The sequence below is a fragment of the Columba livia genome, chromosome 1, assembly GCF_036013475.1.
Source record: "Columba livia isolate bColLiv1 breed racing homer chromosome 1, bColLiv1.pat.W.v2, whole genome shotgun sequence".
NCBI lineage: Eukaryota > Metazoa > Chordata > Aves > Columbiformes > Columbidae > Columba > Columba livia.
In genome coordinates this window covers 96,635,670-96,660,171 of record NC_088602.1, presented here as the reverse complement: position 1 = coordinate 96,660,171, position 24,502 = coordinate 96,635,670, and the positions used below count along the sequence as shown (strand labels likewise).

At 37.5% G+C, this 24,502-nt stretch overlaps 1 protein-coding gene across 5 annotated transcripts in view; it reads right to left on the bottom strand.

Annotated features, from left to right (window-relative positions):
* Positions 1–2,208: 2,208 nt before the first annotated feature.
* Positions 2,209–24,502, bottom strand: part of PKNOX1 (PBX/knotted 1 homeobox 1) — a 46,509-nt gene continuing 24,215 nt past the window's right edge. For 4 of the 5 annotated variants that reach the window (XM_065069046.1, XM_065069053.1, XM_021286497.2 and 1 more), the window contains exons 6-12: positions 16,765–16,935; positions 15,228–15,327; positions 14,073–14,170; positions 11,554–11,682; positions 10,462–10,538; positions 9,075–9,247; positions 2,209–8,108 (exon numbers count right to left, since the gene is read on the bottom strand). In XM_065069046.1, coding sequence (XP_064925118.1) covers positions 7,897–8,108; positions 9,075–9,247; positions 10,462–10,538; positions 11,554–11,682; positions 14,073–14,170; positions 15,228–15,327; positions 16,765–16,935 — 960 coding nt within the window. In that variant the 3' untranslated portion in view covers positions 2,209–7,896. The remainder of the gene's footprint in view (positions 8,109–9,074; positions 9,248–10,461; positions 10,539–11,553; positions 11,683–14,072; positions 14,171–15,227; positions 15,328–16,764; positions 16,936–24,502) is intronic. The other variant, XM_065069061.1, reaches the window with a different exon arrangement.

The following is a 24,502-nucleotide window of genomic DNA, read 5'->3' as shown; positions in this document are numbered from 1 at the left end:
GATCTTGGAGGAAAATGATTATTTCTGTAGCTGCTTAAAGTGTCATTGCATTTACAAGTGAGTTTCCCCAGCGTTTGAAAAGCTGAAAATGCAGCACAGGTATTACCTAACAAATGCCAACCCAGTTCCTCAAAATCTCTGGAGTTTTGCAATTCTGTGTTTCATTTGACGATGCTCCTTGAATTTTTTCAAGAGCTTTCAGATCTCAATCCAGCCATAGTACTAAATTAAGAAAGTTAGTCAGAATCAGCTGTGCAATGTAGTCCTTTTGTGTGTGTATATATATATACATATATATATGTATAAAATCACGCTCTTGTTCCAATATAACAATACAGTAAGACATCAGTAGCAGAAATACTCTTTCTCTTTTTCCTTCCTGGCCTTAATTTGGATGTCACCCATGGAGCCACATATACTCCTACATATCTTAGAAAAACCAGCACCTGTGCAGTGATTGATTTTGCTTATGTATTTGCACATATAATTAACTCTCCTTGTCTTTTCTGTGTGCTACCCTCTGCTGAAAGTAAGTGGTCTAAATCTTAAAGACCAAACAAGGTGATAAACTGAGCTATGCAGAAATACATAGCAAATATAATTTGATAGATGTGTAGACGTTCAGGAGAGTCTTTACATTTTGTAGGTCATAGTGAAAGGCTGCAGGGGAGCAGGCACAGCAAAAATGCCATAAGTGAATCACTAATTTCTTAAGTATGATCTGCATATTTGTCACAACTACTAAAAACCTAAGTTTTAAAATGCTTGGATCTTAAAAACTGCCTCTAAATTAAATTTTATTACAGTTCACATTTAGTATATGCTTCAGTCAATATCTAGGATTCAGTGACCAATGTTAAAAAAAGCATGCTGTGAAGAACAGCCAGGAGTGGGTCCATGGGCCTGATCTTCTTCTGTACCAGCTGTGACACAAAAGTGCGAAGACCAGAGATGATAAATATCCATAGGAGATTTTCCCTGGTTACTCCATAAACTCCAGATCACATCTTAGTTGCATCAGGGGGACAAACCAAACCTGACCTGTGAAGGTCACAGTGCGTAAATGGTGGTTTGTGTATGTATATGTATATATATTTTATACCACAGCCTTAATCCTGTATACCTTGCACACTCTGAACTGCCATGAATTTAAATACAGATTTAAAATACATAATACAGTACGTAGTATGTGTTCCAGCCTTATCTGTGATTTTTTTGCAGAATCCTCATTTTACACTGCATATAGAGTTTATTTCCCTTTGTTTCATCTCTGGTTTTCTACAAAGAAGGTTATTTAGAAACAGCCCGAAGTTGCATACCAAAGGATTACTGTTTTGTAAACAGGTGCTCCACAGAAGCAAATAGGCTTGGTTTTTACTTAGGACTATGCTTCCAATTCCTGTAACTTCTTGAAGAAGGGGATTTATCATTCAGGGGAACTTCAAAACAGAAGTCTAGGAATACACTATACTGGACATACCTCAGGTGAAACAATCTGCTTTACAGTTTTTATTTTTGGTTGGTTTTTTTATTCTCTTCAAATTAAGGAAAACTTTTCTCCTTGGCAGCACCGGACTATTTCCAACGTTATCACCAGGAGTTATTCTCAGGCACTCATTTAATGTTGCACAAAGAAACAATCGAATACTCCTGTGTCTAGAACACATACTGCTCACTTAATCACAGATTAACTCTTTAAAAACAAAATATGATTCAGACTCCCTGAGGACATGCTCTGGAGGAAGTAAAAAGCTGTTGAACTTCAGCACGGCACCGGGAGGCTGTACCAGCTCCAGCCAGTGGGGTCTCACACAGCTCCTCCAGGTGGGGGTGTGGGGCTCAGGGATGGACTTTTTGGGGATCCCACCTGGATGTCACCATGCCAGATCCCGAGGAAGCAGGAGTAGGAATAAATAATGCTTCAGTGCTGAGCAGAAGTGCGTTGTATCTTCAGAGCACCCGTGTCCGGCTTCATCTTTGCTGAGTAAGACTCATGCACGCTGGATGAAACAAGTTAGAGTTTCTCGCTAGAGAGGAATCGCTATCTTGTAATAAAAAGGCTGCTCACTTCCTGAAGGTTTCTGATCTGGCCGAACATGGAAATCTTAGAAATGCACTACTGTCTATCTGGCTAAACAAGTTAACACATGGGATTGGCACAAGGGGAAGTCTTTTCAAATAAGTTGCTACCATATATGCTTGGAACCATTATTGAAAGTTTGATGTCCATGCCATTTTAATTAACAATTTTGAAACAACAACAAAAAGAACCCCAAAGTCATACACATTGTGGACTATTTGCCTGCTAATGCTTTTATCGAAGCTGCTCCTGCATTACAAAAGCGTAATAAAAATCCCCATACGGGTAAGAACTAGTAAACATTTTTCTTCATTTGCATAAATAAGAAAACCCAAACAAATAAAAAGGCCAAAGATTGTTCCTGGCCAAGAACTGCTTAACTCATTTGAAACTGTGCTCATGACATCTTGAAAACAAATTTTTCTTTCAGCCAAACAATACTTTTAATGTTAAAGTAATGCAAATGCTTTGCTTTAAAAATGTGCTTTTTCAGTTCACAGAGAACAGTAGTGTAAAAATAAATCATCCATGAAGCATACTCTCATTTTTAAGTTTATCCCTTGATAGATCAGTTCCTTCAAAATCCCTTAACAATCAAGGAAAAAAAAAGTTACAGGGTTCACATTTTAAAGATTGTCAACTGTATAGTCAAACGTTGCTAATTAATGGAAACATTTATGGGCGATTTCTGTCAGTCTCCAAGGCTGGTAAGGCATTCCACTGCTTTCTCTCACCTTGCCTTTCTCTGGCAAAAAACACCTGCGACCACTCAGCAGGTCCTAGAGAGCTGAAGTCACAGAAGAGGAACAGATTTTTCTATTTCCAGGTGACAGGAATGAACAAATAACATGATCTGGGCAACCACTTAAAAGCACATTAGTGCCAATTTCACTACACTTTACACTGGATGATCAAGTTACTTCAGGACTTAAAAATTAAACAGCCCCAAACCAATCTGAAGGAGCTTAGCAAGCCAAGGTCAGGGGTGGGATGGGGGAGGAACCCACACCGAGTTCGGCAAAACCAATGTGCTTTTACTATTCAGCTACAATGAACAGTAAAGAGCAAAGTGTATTCAGCACGAAGCTGATGATTTGATCATTTGCACACTACAATTAAATCAGCATTTTCACGGATATGCTCTGGTTTTAGGAGGTGGTGAGAGTTTCAATATATGATTAGGGAACGGAAACATTTCCTTGTTTAACATGCAAGATTTTCATGAAGGAATGAATGTTAGTTACATTTCCAACAGGACTTCAAAACTACATTTTACCTATTCAACTCTAAAAACTAAGCTGAATATAAGGCTGTAAGGTTCAAAATACTAATCAATGTAACAGGAATCAGATAATAACAATACAGCACCTAAAAATGGGTAATTCACACATTTTTGACATTTATGTCTTGCATAGACAAATGCTTATTCATTTTTTTCTCCCAAGACAACTCAGCATCAGAAAATAAATCTTAAATCAATTTTCATTACCATTAAATGCATGTCTTCCAGTTTTTCAAACTACCAGGGTGCTTTGGTGTGTTGTCTGTTTGTATGTTTAAGTGCCACAAGTCTAATGGTTTTATGAACGTACCATCCCTTGGAAAGGCTTTGTATCTTCCTTTGGGTTGTCAAGTTCATACAATCAAGAAGCTGAACTACCTTGTTTTTCCATGTGATTAGAGAAACAAATAGATGTTGTTCATGCACTAAGTCTTTGTGGCCCTTACTCCGCTAGACTATCCATAAACCTGATGCTAATTTTAAAGCACAAGAACCGGGAACTCCAGTTCCTCAGTGTAGGTCTGCGTTCTGGCCACGTTTTGAACATCAAAATGATACGTGGTGCTCACCAGAACAAGAATTCCTGCCTTTCTAAGCCATTCAACCATAGCCTGGTTTTCCACCAGAAGAAAATCTAGGTATGCAGGCAAGGTAAAGGTGCAGGGCTCTGCAAAATGTTCCTAACAGTGATCAGGGACCAGAAGAAGGAACCAATTCTCTTGCAGGTAAACGCAGCCTGACACGCAGCCTTACGGAGCTGCCAGGCGGTCAGCAGGACTCCACTTTGACCCAATATCCAGACCAAGGAAACTCTGCAGAGCCAGAGCCTGTTGGCTCTAAATGTTCTCCAATATGACTATTTCTTTAGAACAGTTATTTAAAAACATATCCTGATCAATTTGGAATTGATTTAACTTTAGAAACATTGCATTTTAGTAAAAAAACAACAGGAAATTGCCTTGCCCGTTATAGAAATTTTGGAAAAATTGGACTGAGAACCCTGCTTGGGGTTAATGAGCTAGATTATGTTGAAAAAAATATTAGAAGTTTCAATAATCATAACTGCAGAAGAATTACGCTGATTTTAAAAACAAATTAGTTCTATTGTATATGAATATGACTTCAATTCCCAGTAGGATTGAATTACACACGGGTTTAAAGTTAGGTCCCCTGTAAAGAGTTTTTAAACAAAAGTAAACATGTACCTTTCCTGAACAGTCGTGTTTTGCTTAAACCAGAAATCTTTCTTATACAGCAAAATAGGAAGAACATTATTTCTTTTTTAAAAACAAACAAACCAACCAAACAAAAAAAAAAACAAAAAACAAAAACAAAGCACAAAAAAAACCCCAAAGGTAAGAAGAACAAGCACTTCTGTGCAGTTCATACCCACTACAGAATTCTCACTGAATTAAAAGACAGTTTGAGTTCCATATATTAAGCAATAGCTTTGATTACATTGGTAAAGCCTTTTCAGTTTTAGGAATTCATGTCCCTATGTTTTTATGTTTCTAATTCGACAGTAAAACTATTCCACCATTCCCCTCTTCACAGTAGATTCTGTCAGCTTCATTTTCCAAGTATTGATAAACGAGCTGAAGACAAGGTCACAAATATTTCAGAAGAATAAAACTTCTGGTGCATATAAGGTACAGGGAATAAAAAAGCTAACCAGATAACGGTTTCTTTCTGAAAAATAAACTTTCAGAAGCTTGCAAACCCTGACGCCTGGTTGTTTCCAACTGAGTTCCAAGTGGCACATAAACTACATGTTCCTGAAGGAACCCCCTTCCAGCCAGCTGTATAGATATTACAGGGTTTTAATACCCTCTTTTTAAGATCTCAGTTCTCCTGGTTTTTGAAGTGTGGGAAAATGGCCATTTCCACATTATCTTCAAACCATAGAAGTTTTGCCTATTTTGATTTACCCTTCCCTTCACTGCCGGCTCCTTGCTACCTACCCCAACAGCTCTGCCGGCTGAGCTGCTTCCCTGGCTACCTGCAAGGGGGCTGGGGAAAGCTCTGCTGGTAGATCTGAGGCAGCAACACCTGGTCAGGGAGGGAAAGGAGATGGTGAGAAACAGCCTGTTCCTCCAGCAAAGGCTGATTTGGAAAAGCCCGTATTTGTCCATAGGCCTGTACACACTCAGAAGTAGAGTATCCATCTGCCTAAGCGCTAGAGGTACAAGGATTAAGTATGAGTAAGGGTAGCTGAATAAAAACCCCAAACAAAATGACAAATATAACCTGCTATGTAACAGAAACTGTGGGGGTGACAAAACATTTATGGCGTTAAATTGAAAACAACTACAAATAAAAAGACAGACTCTGTCTCTGTTCTAGTCATCTCAGGTATCCTTTGTAGGAGCAGTAGGTTGAATGTTTCCAAAGGAGCATGACTTATACATGATATATGTCTTAAAAGTTTTTGGGTCTAACTGGATTTGACAATAGCCTTTGATATAGTTACACCACGTCAAGGCCTTACTAATCAAATCTTTCATTATTCATTTACTGTGCTCTTTAACAAACGTGACACATTAGTGGCAAAGCAGAAAAGTTAGAAGGAAACAAATCCTTTAGAAATTACCACTCCAGCAGAAGGGATCATTAGAGTATTGCAACTCAACAGCAAGATCCTCAGCCAAGAGTAAGCGAAAGCCACAGCAGAAACATTGCCCGTGTTGAGTAAAATGCAACACCAATTTTTCAAAATGGCTACTAGTAATTGAAAACTAGTATTATTCTCCATGTATGTATGCCAATGCTACTGAGATTTCTTCCTGAAGTTTCTCTTCACACCACCTTATACTTGCCTTGGAAGACAATCTTTAAAGACCAGTGTGCAACCATTTAAGCATGTCAAAAAGTACATGTGTTAATCTTACTGAAATCCACACGACCTAAGCACATGCCTGAGTGTTTTGCGAAGCAGAAATGAAGTAGTCAATTAAATACTTGCATCTGTCAAAGGGCTTTGTTCAAATACAATGTCTAAGGATTCTAAAAGCTAACACCTTTATCCTTGTCACGTTAGAAACATGACTAGATACGGTCTAAATGAGGACGAAGTTCTGGCTTTGATCTGACCCGACACTGTGACAAATGGACAGGGGGAGAAGAGGATGTTGATCAAACCTCGAGAATCTTGGAGTCTGTTATTTGTACTTAACAGCGGGAAATACAAACTTCCAAAAGTAAGTGTTCATGGACAGACAGACACAGACTCCAAACTTTAGGAAAAAAGAAATTAACTGTTACCACAAAAAAAGCACATTTTCATCACTAGCTCTTAGTTTTTAAATGACACACAAGGATTTTCTACTCTAATAAAGCCTGCTGTATATTCTAGTAGTAACCTTCAGATTTGAAGAAATTTTATATAAATCCGTAAGTTAGATTTCTTTTTGTATTAGGGGAAAATATTTCAAATGCAATAAAATAGCAGAGTGATAGCAGAATTCATGACTGTAGAGTAGGCAACTTCTCATTTCTCAGATTCAGTTGTACAAACTAGAAACTGTTACATTTCTCTAATAACTGGAAAAGTTGTGGGTACTTGAATTTACTTACCTGAATACTCATTTAGCAAATATCTTCAGATACAAGTCTAGATACAGAGTTAATGTAATTTGAATATTAGTTTACACATAATATAAATCAATGTTTGACAATATCAAAACCCCATCAAACAGTGGGCCCTTCTTATGCTATTATCAAATATAGTATATTACTGTGGGATAGCTGAGAATCATAGAATGCTAGTGTAGGCTTGTTTATTAAATTTTGTCAGTTTTCAGACCTTCCAAATAGGAATACTAAATATTTATTTTTCCCCTCTGGAAATTCCTTTTTTTTTCCTTCCTGCTTAATACAGTTGTCATCCCAATTCCTAGAGAATTTATAAAAATATTTTTTATCCAATAACCCCGGCAAGGTAAAAATAGGAGTTTTTATAGCAAATGATAAACAGGCTCATGGACTATGAGAGAAACTAAACTTATTTAAATTGCCATACATTCGCTACTGAATCACACATCAACATTTTCCTTTTATGTGTGTTGCTGTCCACCTCAGACTAGCAGTTTTTAAGGTGCAGAAGCATCTTTCAAATATATGCATCTAACTTAATGATCAAGTTCCACACACTAGTGTCACATGCTTTAAATTTACATCACCTGCCCATCAAGAGCTGTGTTAAATAACAGCACTAATTGAAAACTGCATAATTCTTTAGAAACTGCAGCACTTCCAATTCATAGAACAAAGGGGTGCTTACGTGGTTCTTTATATTACTAGATATACTTTTCTGAAATAAGAAAAGGAAAAGAAATAACACATTTGAAAGAAGTTGCTGCACCTGCAAAAACACTCTTTAAGCTTACTATGAAATACAAAAAGTGCACCCTTCTATATCTACATATAAAACATATTAGAAATAAAACTTGTGTAAAATGTTTGCTGTGCAAACTATAAAAAGTCAGTCAGTCAGTCCATTCTTTTTCCTAAACATTTTGTCACACTCTCTTGCTTCCTACTGCAGAGAATCGCTGTTATCCAAGACCAGCCCGCTGATATTTGTTGTTGAGAGATCTCCTCCGTCATCTTCACCGCTGTCTACAGACTCATCCTCACTTTGCCCTGCCATCATAACTTGCTGAACAGCCAAAGTAGCACCATCAGATGACAAGGACTGGAGACTGTCTACATTCATGTTGACCGGAGCTGTAATTGTTACAACAGCACCTGGAGAAGCACAATCGTAGTCCTTTAGCATCTTGCTTGGTTTCTAATTTTAAGTAACACATATTTGTAAATAACAGAGTTTGTTTATAAACGACAGGAAGAAAACCTAAGGAACTAAATGAAAATAAAAGCTACATAGGTTGTCAAACACTCAAGTATCAGGAAATGGCAGAACTAAGTTGGCCAGGAATCTTAAACTTAGCTGTGTTATTGACACCCACTATAGCAATTCTTTAGTCAAGCCATCACAAAACTATTTCTGCAATGTATTCCAGCTTAATTCAGTGCAGAAAAATGTGAGTATTCACAGAGATTCAAGGTGACTTAAAAGGATAAAGCTGTTGTCAGATGCAGTGGAGGCTGAGGGAAAAGTTGCTACAAACTGCAAAGGAATAAAGCAGCAGCTGGCAGGAAAGAAAGGATGGCCCTAGACTAAAGCAGTTATTTATCTTAAAGTGAGTCTGTTTGTTTCATCTGATATTAAGGAAGTTACTTCAAACAAAGTCTTTGGAGGCTCTATTACATCTATTTGCTTCTCAGTGTTCAACTTGAAACACATGAGGCATATACAGAATTGCAGATGCTCAGTCCCTCCAGCAATAGTGAAAGGTATGTGCACAGGATGGAGTCAAGAAACTGAATTTGCAGTCCAGTTCTGCTAATCCAACAGAATGCTACTGATGTGCATCCACATACTAAAACACTTCGTTGCACATCTAACTTTGTTCTGTTGTTTCATAACTTTTAAACCAATAGAACAGTCTCTCAACATAAATTCCAATAAAATAACTCCCCAAAACGCAGAAAAAATGTAAAGAGGGAAGAACTGTTATGTTTTTCCAGATTAGAAACACATTTATACTGAAGTATCAAGAAGCTCCCCTCCCCTCAAAGGCTTCAAACCCTTAATTTCCCCGTTACAGAGGAATTAACTTTATTATCTGTGGTTTAGCCAGTTCTCCTTACCATCTGACATCGTGAGCTCATTAGATTGCTGCTGAGCAACTCCTGAGGCAATAGAGTCAGGCCAGAACCTCTGAACCGGTCGGTTCTGAGCTGTTTTCTTCTTTGTTTTGGGGGTTTCAGAACAACTGGAATCCAGCATTGGCTGAAGAATTCGCCTTCTAGCATTGATAAACCTAAACACAAAGGCAAGAACTAGTTAAAACCAGCTGGATGTACAGGCTTCCTGACTTTCCAAGGTCTGGTTCCTGATTCAGGAGACAACAGCACACACTGTTTTCAGATCTTTCCCAATTCCTTTCCTTTCCTTGATTTTCACTTGTTTACTTGAGCATGCTAATTGATGCCCTTTCCCTTTCTGCTAGTGAACAAGAAAACACTTAAAACACATCTCGCTTGGCTACCAGCAGTTAACTGAAACAATTTCAATGTAGCTAGCTGTGGCAAGGTGCTGTTACGGAGAAGAGCATCTTTTGCTAAATCCGACAAAAACAGCCCCAGGACCCAGCTCTACCTGCAATGGAAGGAAGTAGGGTGCAGCTGGCAGGTCCACATGGTGTAATGCAATGCTTTGCAGAGACATGAGTCAGATCCCAGTAGCAGAGAGCTCCATTACTATTGTGTCACACAAGCAGAGTTACACTGTCCCACTTCTGGAACCAGTCTACTGCCACTACCCTTGAGCATTTCTCCACTGGAACCCTCTGCAGCCATGCAGCCAGCATCATCTTTGAAACCTGAGGAGGATCCCTGTTGGACTTAGCTTCAATTATTTGAGGAACCAATGCCACAAGCAGAATAGGATGCATGTCAGCACCCTCGCTTCTCTCTTCTCCCAGGGCACGTATATTATCTTAAACCTCTAGTGAAGATAAGATCCGGTAAAACATGTTGAACCATGAACTACAGTAAGTGAGGTACTGACACTCTCTGTTCAGACATCACTGCTCAGAGGATGGGATCCTTCAATACAAGAGCAGAATGAACATCTGTTGACAGCAACTTCTTAAACATTTGCAACCATGATTATCAGGGGAATGCTTTTCAGAGTTTCAGGTCACCAAGTGCCTTTAAACTTCGATTCCTCTACTTGCAGAAGAGACATGAGAGTACCTCCATCTCTTTCAGCAATAGAACAGAATGTAACTCCTTAACGTTGCAAAGTTTTCTGGAGCCCTTATATAATTTCAATGTCACAAGTATTATTATAGCTTACTATAAAAATAATATGCTTGTATATCAGTGCATAATTATTTTTTTTATATGTATTTGGTAACACATGTAGAACAGTAAGTTCAACTACAGATGTCCAAGTTATACTCTTAACTTTCTGTATCTTGTAAGTATGTGCAGACAACAACAGACATAAAGTAAGAGTCTTTGCTCTTACCAGTTGTTAACCTGGAGTAGTGTCAGATTTGTTTGTGCTGCAATCTGTTTCTTCTCATCCTCTGTTGGATACGGATGCTAAAGAAGACGAAAAAAACAAACAGAAAAGGCATAAACTTGTTTCATCTCCTCATCAAAAATAAAGACTCCTTTATTACAACTGATTAAAGCTGCTAGATTAAGACCATCTGATGCGTTAAAAACCAAACTTTTGAAACATCACAAACTTTTATAGATTAAAATAATTTAACAAAGAGTGCTTTACTACATGAAACTGATTTTATCCTTGAACATTTATATAATACCATTAAACTGCTGATACATAATTCAGAAGAAAAAGCTTCTCATGGATGACAATCTTCACTAAACAGTATGATCCCCAGACAACACAGCATGTCATAAGATCTGATTAGTTATGCTGCCTAAAGGCAATGTCATATGAGAATACTGCAAGCATTTTCTAGTTAAATCAAGCTACTCTGAAGTAAACGGACAAAGAGAGTATAGGTAACGCAAGAAGCGTACACACAGTTTCCCTGTATCATTTGTCTGTTGTAAAACAGTTGTAAAACACAAAATATCAATCAACTAAACATTGTGGTATACCTTGAGACCCATTTATCCTTTCAGGATAAGCATTTACGCTAGAGGAAAGACATTCTGTCAAAAGCACAAGTAGACAGTAACACACTTGGCAGACATTAGAAGGATTGTTGGAAAGGAGGTAAGGCCATAAAATCTGAAATTCTCTTCTAAAAAAAAACCACCCAGAAAACGCCGATGGAACTATTCTCCCTTCTGCCATGAAGCCGGGTGTAGAGAGCATTACGTTCTCAACACAACGAAATGAAGAAAGATCCCTTTTAACAATGTTTATTGAGATCATGAGGTACAAATGTAACCTACTTACTAAAATCATAATAAAACTGACATTAGACTGTGGAGTTACTCCAAATGACTTCAGGGAAGACTGAACTGAGATTACACAAATAACAACAGAATAAATTCACCTTCTTTATGAGGCAAAATCATAAGAGACCACATAAAAGAGTTACATAAAATCCTGTGACTACTGATCGTGTCCAGTCCTTACCCCTATGTGCTGAAATAGCCAAGATCTCATCACATTTGTAGCGTGCTTGGGAAGAACTCCTCTTTTATTTTTTGATGAGCCATCATCTTGATGCAAGATGCCTAGATCTTGGTTTAATTGCAACTGAAGCTGCACATGTAATTTTAGAAGAAATAAGGCAGTTAACATAGTAATAGCAGTACTCTGTATCAATGTATGAATAGTCATTTATAGAAGGAATGAAAAGAAATTAGGCTTGAGGCATGCTGATTATAAAAAGCTACTTTATTTTCTAGGGAAGACTTAAAATAGCAGCTCTCCTACAATAAGATTCTAAAATGTCTTTATCCAGGGAAAATGCTGTATCAGATATCTATAGTTTTCACATTTCATGTAGGAGTTATCAGGCTGTGTATGTGATCTTGTGACAACAGCCAAATGCTGATTTACTATAATTTAGAATAAAATCCACCTGTGTAGTGCATGTCAGATTAACAATCCTTTGTATTAAGCTACACTACGCTAGGGATCTGATTGCCTTGTCTATATATACAGCCATTTGCACATGTGAAGAGCAATTGAAAAACACAACGCTGAATACACTCACTGTGTGCAAACATAAACTATGAAAGCTGTAAAATAGTACTGACCTAAGACTCAAATGAAGGACTTAAAGTAAAATTAATTATTATGCCAGAACTGCAAACAAAAATGCTAAAGGTCCTGCTAAATAAATAAAAAACCTCAAAGAGCAAGAAGATATATATGGTAGAACACTTAATTCACTTTACAATACTCTTACTATTTTCCTAAAGGTTTGTATCTCTTTCTCCCTTCTGATTTCTTTTTCTCTTCCTATGGATACATCAAATAATTTGCACATCAGTTATTTGAACATTAGAGAATATGTTCTTAAATGCTTATGCAGAGATAAGACGACAAAGCATATAAATTGCATATGAGATTACATTTCAGACAATTATAATTGAAATCATTCTAAATCAGGTTTTTCAGACAAGACAGAGCAATTTTTTCAAGCCAGTCATTATGTCTATGTGCCGTATGAATCAAGTTTTAAATGAGGTTTACTCTATCACAACAAATACGTATCTGGAGCATACACATTTCCAAAACAATGTTTTACATTCTAAATTATCTGCTTGTATATGAAGGCTTTATAAGTAACTTTAAACAGCTCTCCCCCAGTATTTCTTCCTTACCTCCATGGCATTCTGAAACACTGAAAAAAGAGGAATTCGGAAAAAGATTTCCTATGGGTGACAAGGAATACAAGGTCCAAACCTATGCGCAGGTGGGTTTGGAGATTCCTACTCACACCAAGAGTAGCCACAGATACATATATATAGAAGGTCAAATCCTTTTTCTTTTTGTTTATAGGCTACAGGCATTATTTTCTACTCAGTATTTTATATTTTTCATTAGACATACAAAAAGTATTTTTCTTCCAAAACACTTCAGTGTAGGAGAGTAATTTTACACACACATTTCTTTCTGAAAGGTATCTGAGGACAGAAATGCATATATCTATATATATAGGCAAGTGCATGCATGCCACTGGCAATAAAAGAAGGTAAGAACACTCTAAGCATACTTTTTTGGTTGAAAGGTCGTAAGAAGGAAGAAGACAGTGAGTACCAACACATTTCATGCTGTGGAGATGGTACCCCCTCATTCACATTTTTAATTGATTCCAGATTCCTGCAAGATTTGATTTACCATTTCCAGCTCCAAGAGAAAGCTAGCAAGGTTTTCCATAACTGAAGATGGTCTAGTTTTCAGGTTTCCTATTCCTTAAAGTTGTTTCTTTGAGTTTTTCAGATTTTCAGATCTACTCTCAAGAGACTCCCCAAAAAAGAGTGGTTAGCTTTTAGGGTATGATACAATGAGATCAATGTGAGGATCTCCCATAATCGCTCACAACTGAGTATTTTGAAGGTTTTATTGCAAAATGCTTCTCAACATACATAAATTCTGAAATACCTAAGTTTCACAGTACTAGCGGTTGCCATCATGATAAAAAGTCAAATTTCTGACAACAGCAGTGTGGCACCAAAATGCAATATAGTAAATCTATCTAGCCACCAAACTAGTTCAACAATTAGAAAAGTTTAAAATAATTGAAAAAGTGTCCATTTAATTCAGAGGGGTTTTTTTGTTTGTTTGGAGGTTTTTTGTTTGTCGGGTTTGGGGAGGAGGGAAGGTAATGTAACATATATATATATATATTTTTTTTTTTTTTAATCCATGTACCTATACTTTTCTGCCATCAATAAAAAAAGATACTTCACAGGTAGGAACTATAATGACCTGTTGTGGCAACGGAGATCTGTCTAGGACCTTATGCCATGTTATACAACTTGTAACTCCTATAGCAGTGCTTGCATTCATTTTACATTAGTTAGTATGTGTGTGTACACAGAACTCATTATTGACAGTGCATCAAATTTAAACCAAAGCTCTTCAAACCAGTGAGATTTACTTCAACCAGGATATTATTCTGTGAAGCCCATGAAACAAACCTGAGAGTTCTGGATTCGAATAGTCCCAGGTGACAGTGCTTGTGTCACCACTTGACCTTGTGGAGTGACCACAGTGACAGGCTGATACACTGTCCCCCCTTAAAACAGAAGAGCAACAAAGATTATAGGTAAGTAAAAACCCTTTGGAGAGTATTCTCTTTAAACACACAATCAGCAGCGCAGACAATACAACAGTTTTGATAATATAGCAACTATTCTTTTCTAGTAAGCATGTAAGAGATGCTATTTACTACCCTGCATTTTTTTCCATCCACAAAAATATGTATGAAATTTTATTATGTTTCCCTGTATTTTAAGGGAATTCTAAATGTATTTTCAAAGGAAAACATCACTACTATCAGGCTACAAAATGGTTCATTGCTTTTTTTTTAACTGAGCTAACTCTTCGGCCAACAAGGGTCACAACACCAAAACCACACCTGTGTGTGTCAAGTGGTTATGGCAGTCAGATGGGTGACACCCAGATGTTCACATCAACTAAGGTGACAGAATCTTGGTGAATGCACAAGGGGGTCTTGCGCACCAAAGCCACCAAGCACATCTTGTGTGTCAGAATAACCTCTCTGAAGGATCTCCTGCTGTAGGAGTAGACTACATTGCTTTGTTGCATTTGTAGTCAAGGGTTTTTTTTCCTGTTTGTTTCAAAACCTTGCTTAAAGGCAAGATAAAACATTTCAGTTCAACTGTTGTCTCCATACAATAGTAGAACAACTTGGATATCAAGGATTTCACAGACTTGTAGGTGTGGTTCCAAACTCCATAGAGCAGGAGACAGCAAACAAGGGCGATAATTTAGGTAGCGCATGATTTTCCCAAATGCTATTCCTTTTTTGAAGGAAAAAAAAATAAATGTAAACCACCCCAGTATCTGTATCTGAAATGTCTTTTAACAAAAGTAGTATTGCACAGAAAGATCTCTTATATTATACATATTTCAGCCACATATGCATACCTGGTACACATATAAATTAAATGGACATTCGGAGATGAGCGAGGCAGTTGACTGTATTATAACAACTTCTCAGGTATTACAGTTAAAACACATTTTTTAAAGTATTTGTGTATATTTTGTAACAACTATAAAAGAAATCAAAATGAAGAGCAAGGTGCAAGTTCTTCTTTATTGTGTCATACCTGCTACTGTTGCCATAGTTACATTTCCCTGCTGCAATGCTGATGCTGGCACCATAATCCCTTGGGGACTGAGTGTGCCTGCAATGGCACTTGGAATTTGCTAGGAAAATAAAACAATTAGTTTCTTGCATTTTTTAATTTATTTTTTTTTTAAGGAGATAAAGCATGCTTGTGTAATTTTGGCTCTAAAAATACATTTGGAGTTTAATCACAGAATTAACTTCAAATAGAAAGAGACTTCATTAGAGGTTCATCATTACCTACATTAACTTTCTCATTATCACCAACCATTAGCTTTGAAACCACATGAAAGCAACTGTTAGAAAAGACATAAAACTATCCTGAGAAATTTTAGCAGAGAAATTATTCTGGGTATATAAATACTAAGAAAAAGAGTTTCCAAAGGCACAAGGGAAAAAGGACAGATGAAATGGACCCTTGATATTCTTATTACAAGCATCAAAGCTTTTAGTTATTACCTTAATTCCTTTAATTTCAAAATAAAGTATTAAGTATTCAAGATGCCCAATATCTTTTATTCTGCTCAGGATAGTTCTTACTCAACCCTGACCATGCAGACTCTTAAGACATTCCTTCATATGAAAACTCAGTCCCCTCCTGTCTCTACAGAAGACTGTAACAGATGTACAGATAACCTTTTAAAAGTTGCTTTTGTCTAATTTTAGACCCTCTTTACACACTTCCAGACATCAATACCTAAGTAAAGAGTCCAGACAGTAAAGTTTAAAAGTCAATGAGGCTTTTCAGAATACACAGCATCAAACACATCACTAAGTCAGAGAACGGCCCTCCCCAAAGACTCGATATCTAGTAGGCACATGGATGGCAAGGCTCACTTTCCAGCATCTAACCGCACCAGCATCAACCATAACGTACTAACTCTATAATTAACTGTCGTCAATTTAATACCAAAAAATGGAACTCGTTATTGCATTTAGGTAATGTCAACAATATATAAACTGAGATTCACATATATAGGAAGGGGTACTGGTCATAACCACACAATTACCCCAGGTGACAGGCAATGACACATATCTCAAAATTGCAACTATAATACATCAGACACCGTCTCTTTCTTCCGGAATACAGATTGTGTGTAAAAAATATCAGCCACCTCAATATTTTAATGAAGCAGACTAGACTAAGGAGACCTTCTTAACAACAAGGGGTTTTTTTCCTTCTCCTTTGTTTATTCTGTTTCCTAGCCTCCTTCCAACAAAACAGCAATTCCAGGCTATACTGAATATATCAATTTGCTCAACTGAGGGAAAATCATAAAAGGATGACAGACATGTCAAGTGACTCTAAGTTCTGCCACAATTCAACAATTTTTTTCCATTGGCAGTGGCATATCGGTGTGCACTAAAAAGTACAGCTTGTTCTACTCTTCATAAACAATTCTGAGAAAGTAAAACAAACTACAGAAACTGTTTGCAAACTAACAGCAATAGAAGTGTAATTATAATTTCCTAAGGAAATGTAAGCAAGAATATACTTAGCTGTATTTGAAACATACCTGAGATTGCACAGGTGAATAAGGACTTCCAGGTTCTCCACTTAAGAGAGTTTCACTATTCATTTTTGTCTTCAGGCAGGCAATATAACGACTACAGAAATCTTTGCAGAGTTCATTAACCTTTTCTAGCTCAAGAAGATGGATTCGTAGAACTTGGATTGCTTTTACCATCTAGAGAAAGAATTGGGAAAAAAAATTAGAAACAAAATAACTGTTAATTTAAAACATATTTAATGTGAGATTTAAGCAAACACTACCAGTAACAAAAGCCATCCCATCAAAGCAGAGTTACTAATTGCTAAGTGTTGACTAGAGTTCTCTAGCTTTGACCATTATGCTCCTGAAATGTGAAATGAACGTGTTTACATACAAAACCTGTATCCTTCCACTGCATATATAAACTACCATACAGGGGAAACTAAACACCGCAATAATAGGATCTTTGTCTCTTGTCACATGTGACACATCAGGAAGACAGATTGTAGTTAAGGTGTACATGGAGCAAAGAATGAACCTGCACAGCCATGTGATCTTTATCAACATCACACAGCTCTGGGTCTTCCATCACACAAGACTGGAAGTGAAGGAAAGTTATCTCACCCACACATAGTATTTGGAAAGCACGGTTGGAACAGGCTTGGTCTTGTTGAGCTACATATTAGAAATATCAGGTTCAGTTCCACATTACACCCTGATCCAAGAAAACTGAAAGTGTACAGATGAATGTGAGATGCACTGAGAAGACCCTTCTGTGACTTAGCATGAATTTGTCACACAGATTCCTAGGGGGGGTGAAAGGCCTAGGAAATTGCCTGCCATCTTGCCTACAACAAAAACACAATAGCTTTTATTTTTCTATAAAATTAGAATAAAGAGGTCCCAAAGTTTGTCACATTGTTCAACAAATCTTAAAATAATCAAACAGTCCTTCAGCCCTAGAGCTTTGAAGTTCCTTTGCAATGTATGTCAAAGATTAACAACGCGGGGGTACAATCTTATAAGAACTTTCAGATGAAAAGACCATTTCTGAAATATAAACCGTGAAATACAAAGCACTAAACCCAATAACAAACCCATGTTTAAACAAAAATTGAAGTACAGGAGATATGTACGTGATAAGAGTACTTATCATGGTTACTACGAGAAAATGACTCGTAAGCTTGGATAGCTAATGGTATTACATGGTGTATAAAAATAGCTTAGATGATTGTAAGGGTCATGGCAGAAGATCAAAAGCTAAAAACAAATCCAGATGGTCTAAATTTTCATGAAGCAGTAGGAAATCCAGGACATTCAAATATGTACATAACACACTGGCAAAGTAATTACTTTATTTTTCATACAGTGTGCCAACATTTACTTGTTACACTAGATCTCCGAGAAAAACATCCTTCAGTTTTATGAAACAAAACAGATTATAATTTTGAAACATAGTTCAAAGCTTGATTTTAACATGATTTGGGAAAATCTGTCCTACATGAAGGGTTATGTACCTGGCCAGAGGACTGAATCCAATGACCAGAAATGATAGCTTACTAAGTAATCCACTCAGTACTTCTAACTAAAGAAGCCAACTGGGAGCTGAAGTTGCCTTTGTTCAAAGCACCTGAAGGAGATGAAGGCAGCCAAACTCACGGCTGTGCTCTCCTCCACACCATGACTTTAGTTTTCATTGTGACAGATCTTTTCCCTGATTTTTCAGTAGAAGGTATTCCAGCTGTATGACACCCACTGCAAACAACTGCATGTTCAAATAAATGAGGAAAAAAGTGAAGTGATAACAAAAAAAGGAAATCTGATTCCTTCTCAGGGATAAAAACAAAACCAAAACAAAACACACATAGATTTTTAAAAGCACAGCTGCAGAAAAATCTGGGCTGTAGACTTGAGGCAGTTGATTCAAATTAAAATCTGGTAACTCTTATGACCACCAAAAGCCTTTGAAATAATAAGTGCAATGGCCCAACGCTGAGGTATATAAACCAGCAATCTTCTAAACCAGCCCTGAGCAGTGTTTGCTGTTTAAACTGCATTTAAGTACCTTTAAACACAACCAAGTTAAACTCTGCAAATTTAACTAAATTTTAACTAAAACCAAAGGTCATCTATGTTTAAAGATATTTTGCTCCTTTCAGAATTATTACCGATTGCTCTGTAATATTGTGATAGCCAAACAGTTTCAGAGACAAAAAGTTTAAACTGTAACGTTCTTCATGTGTGGCAGACCAACACAGAGCACATATATTAGTGAATGCCTGAAACATTCAACTAAAACTGAGCTAACAAAAATATGGCTTTGGACACATAATATTTGACCGTACTAGTATTAGTTTTGCTCAGTCAGGAGAGTGTTTTTTTTTTTTTAATTAAACCGTTACTCATTTATATTATTTAATGATCCGCATTTGTTTGGAGGAAAAATAAAAATCCTTTCTTCAGCATAAATTTAGTTTCAAATTTATGGTTGATACTTGAAGTGAAAATTGAATTAAAGTCAAAGTTAACTATAAATCAAGAACGAATAACACTTCCCAGGTTTCTGCAGAGCCACACACGGTCACACTGTTCTTGGAGGAAGCTGCACTACTGTTGTTAGGAAGGCAAACAAAACTTTGTAAATATGCCATGCCTGTCACCAGGACTTATTTACTCATTTACAACTACACTAATAGTGGCCATTTGGCTCTTGCCCTCTTGCAGCATGGGTGGACCAAACTTAAATTTGTTGGCAGAAGTTAACTTTTTCCTGGAAACTGGGGGGGGTGGGAATCAAGGACTCCTGACAAAATCACTCATATTGAACAAAAGTAATACAAAGAAATTATACCAGACAGATCACAGCAGCAGTAATATTTCGTTCCTATGTTCTTAACAGGCACACCTTAAAAATCTACAACCACCATGTTTTTGTTATTTATTGCTACTGAGTAGGATATACCATGGAGCAATGAATTTTTATAACCCAATTGATTCAGTCTTTTCAGCTGTAGAAATAAACCTGGAGCATCATTTCAGAGATATGCACAAAGACAGAAGTAACCATGAGATATATGCATATTACTGAAACTGTTGTAAACAGAGATAATGGTAAACTATTAAGCAGAGAGAAAAAGACTACTGAAAAACTTCTAGTCCTTGCTAAAACTGCTATCCAGAGCATATTCACATACAAATATACATTAAATTTGAAGACACCTTTAGCCCTAAAACTGCTTCAGCTTGTGCCTGCATGCTGTCTTTTCAGTGCCTCAAGTACATGGTACAAAGGGCACAGAACACACTATCTTAGTAATAATCCCCAGTTCATCTTTGTTCACCTAAAACATACACCCACAATTTTTTACAGATTTCAGGGCACATATGCATATAGCAAATACATATGTAGACAAAATTTACAAGAGAATCTCCACAGACTGATGAGTAAACTTCTTACTCAAATTACCTTGTCATTTGCAAAAAAAAAGTTACAAATATGTACATTCACAGCTCACCTGCCTCCCTGAGCAAATCCTTCTGAGGTGATTTAGATCTTCAGAAGAAGAACACTAACTCTTGGAGAGGGGGTATCGTGTTTTCATTTGCTTTGATCTGACAAGCTCTCTCCCATACTTTGAGTCCCCAGCTACCAGACATAGCTAGGAAAAGTATGACTACACGTTTATTGGACTGTTCTGTACATTCCAATAGCAAGAACACTTTTCAGAAATGCAAAAGCATGGCTTCTTCAGACAATAATATCCAAATGACTTCACCACCACTTTTCCTGATAAAACTAAAAATTCTATAGGATAGTCTTTGAGAGGAGGGTACTGAACCAAAAATCCTTACCCCAAATGAAACAAAAAACTCGGGGGTCTTCAAAAAAGGCAGTGTCCTGTTCAAATACAAAATGAGAGTACACGTTTTGTATTGTTTCTAGACTTGATAAAGCCGTAAGTAACCTGTTCTGACTTCACAGCTGAGCCTACTTTGTGCAAGAGGCTGGACTGCAGACCTCTGGAGCTTGTAATCAAACCTGAATCATTGTACAGTCCTATGAATGTGGGGAAATTTTAAAAAGCCACCCATATATAGGAAGAATTTACTCTGAACAGAAGCTATGTGAGAGGTAGGAACCATCCTGGGGAACATGATGTTTCTGCAGTGGCTAGGTTAACAGTAAGCAAAGAAGTGTTAAGTACTGAATGTCTTCACACATAATGTGTGAAAGCTCTAAAAATTACCTGCAAACACTCATGCTGAACAACTTCTTAGACATGGAGGAACCTGGCCCTGTAAATCCTAATGATACTAATGGAGAACAAAGAGAAGTTGGTTCATTGTTTCATTACAAGATCTGTTTTAGCTGTGAAAATGAGACAGAGGTGTCAAAGGGGCAAAGGGTAAGGAGTTCCAACAGATGATACTCTACGTTACAGGTATGCAGCTGAGCACGCTTCCAGAAAGAAGCACATGCACTTGGGAACATCTGGCTAGCAATACAGACCACCAAGATCTGGTTCTTATCAGTGAACACATCTCTTCTGGTACTGGTGCTCGATAGAACAACTGAGGTGGATGCAACACTTTGCACAAATGTGTATAACCCAAAAAGATAAAGAGGAAGTTAAACCTCTGGGAAAGAAAGCACACTGCCAGTCTACTAAGTGAAACAGGAGCACAACCTTTAGCTTCCACCTCTTTTCCAAAAGGACTAGGATTTGAAATTGAGAGGTCTGCAGCTCTTCTTGCACCTAATCAGCACTTACATCAAGTTCAGAGAAGATCAGTGGAGACATGGACAGCATGACCAAGAATCAGAGAAGAGAAAAAAATTATTGAAAATCAGAAAAAACTTGTAGAAGACATCCCAAGATAAAGGATAATTCTGGCTCAAATAATACGCTGTGCCATGTGTATCTATAAGAGCTAAATATTTACCGCAAAAATCATAAACTTGTACCTCTCTCTTTTACCTCTCTGAATAGTCTAACCTGTGTGGTCAGAGCCAATGAAGTTGGAAGGTAAAAGTTTCAAAAGTTCTGCTGGTGGCCAATAGTTCTTGAAGAGCAAATGTAACTAACACAGAAAAGCCACTTTCTTTGTGTATATATCAGGAGTTCCACTCCAAAGACAACTACTTCTGATCTGAAGATTAATCTATGTTAAGTGTAAAGCCATACCTAGAATGTCAAGACTTCCTACATCTCAGGGCAAGCAGATCAAATCTGTCCAGGAGCTAGCACTGAAGTTAGCTCAGTTTTCTTTCGACAGATTTTAGAATGGAACTTTGCATTTTCCTGCAATACACTCTTCCTTGGAAGGAAAAGAAGCATCTTATACACCACTCAGATAAAACTTCAGGCTTTAGGGAAGCCATAACACAATTTTGTAGGACTTTTTTCTTTAGTGCTGCAGGTTTTGAATACAAACCATTGCTGACCTTATTACATGAGTGCACATATAGAAAAATAAGAACATACGAATAAATCAAATTAAAAATATGCTTAATCCAGGTAATTTCACAGAGTTCCTTAAAACATCATTTAAGAAAAAGAAAAAACAACCTTGCACAAGATTTCCAACTCTTTCCAAATTATTAGAATATCTTCTGAGAAATTCTTGCTCTTCTAAATATGCTGAAGCCTAATATCAAAGTTCTGACCCGATCTAGAAGACATTAATATTTGTAGAAATGTCCTCATCCATTTCATCCTATTTTGACAGTGTATCTGACGAAGTCAGACTTGGGAAAGACACTGCAAAAGTGAAAGGCCCAGTAACACTATTTCTGTTTTGACCATATCCCTTTGCCATGTCAAGTCGAGATCACAACTGACGCTTTTGGAGTCGTTTACTAGAAAGAACAGAATTCCTCTATTAAAACTTGGTTTACAGGCCAGGCTTAGCAATATATGGATGTTCTTAAAATTAAATTTCAGTTGGATGCTACCTGTATTTCCCAGTATCCTTTATACTCCTACTGCAGGAAACCACTAAATAATTTAGAATGGGAACCATAATACCAAAGTAACATGGTAATCCAGACCATAGTTTACCAAGAGTTACTCAACCTTACGTCTCTCTTAATGATCTTCCTTCCTGTTCAAACTGATCTGATGCCTTTGCCGTCCAGATCAACATACTGTGATCCTCTGGATGAAAACCAAACTTATCCTTTGGAATATTCAAGGCATTTCAAGTGAGTGCACAATGTGAAACATTGTCAGGATCCCAAGTTGCCTTACAATCAGTATCTGTGACCCTTCACAATTTCTATTATTAGACAATTAGCCCACAGGCAGTATGGAGCCTGAAATTATATTCTACTGTTTTGGGCTATTTAGTTTAAGTCCGTCACAAAAACTGAGCAGTGTAGTTGTGTTCTAAATGCTGCTTCCAAAAGAAGGAAAAATCTGCAACAGTTGAATTTGTGGCCAATTTCCTTACAGTAGGAAGGCTTGTGACTCTTTTTGGACAGGACCTGAATTTGGCTGTTTATAGTACCATGATGTTGAATTCACCTCAGTTTAGCTGTGGCTCCAAGTTAAATGATTGCTATTGAGCAAGCATTTACACCTTGTTTGTCTGACTCTGCTGGGGTCAGATAAGAGCATAGGTGGAAAGCAAGTAGTTGTCTGGCCTAACAGCTCCACCCTTCTGGCTCCTACTCATTAGCAGTCTTAAGCAGCTCCTTCTTCCAAGTAAATGGTTGATTTAACATTGGAGTTAAAAAGGGAGGACCAGCGAGAACAGAAGACATAATGCACAATGTTGGAATCTGTCTCTACCAAAAAGATTTTCATTCTATATGAAAATGTACATATTAATGTGACACAAGGCAGAAAACTCTGCCCAGCTCCAGCCTTCTCTGTGCAATCACCAATATTCCAGGCTGAAGAAGAAACTGAAAACTGTACTGGCTAGTTCACAACTTGGCAGAAACTTCTGCTCACTACCCCGGACAAACTGAACAGCCTGTTAGAATGTCAGCTGTTCAGAGTCCCCCATCTTCAGGACAGGCAGAGGACAAGTCACACTCAGATTTCATTTGGTATGTAGTAACAGAAAGTCATGGCCAACAATACGACTACAGAACAGGAGTTCAATGCCAAAAGAGTTTTGATTTTGCAATGTGATTCTAGTTTAAGATAGTACTGACCTCAGCAGCCATGAAATATAAGACATAAATCCTTCATCATCCATCTCAAGCCAGATCAGCTGGATTTGTGCAGCCCACCAATAAAGGTGAATACTACATAAAACAAGACACTGCTAAAATCACAAACAGGTCAATCGGCAGGAAGGACTATTTGAACACAGCAGATTCATCTACAACCAAAGTAAACTAGATCTGTGAGAGAACGCTTGTGTACAACCAAAAGCATGTGAAGTAGGTCAAGTCATGCAGGATCTTTGGAAACTGATCAGCTCACAGAAACGACACAATAGTTGAGGTTGGAAGGGACCTCTGGAGATTGTTTAATCCAATGCCCCTGCTCAAAGCCAGGTCAACTAGAGCAGATTGCTTGAGGCCATGTCCAGCTGGGTTTTGACTGTCTCCAAAGATGGAGACTCCACAACCTCTCTGGGCAACCTCCTCCAGTATTCAATCACCCTTACAGTAATTTTTTTTTCCTTATGTTTTAATGGAACGTCCTGTGTTTCAGCTTACATCTTCTTGCTCTTTCACTGGGCACCACTGAGAAGAGTCAGCGAGTCCGTCTTCTTTATCCCCCCATTAGGTATTTAGATATAT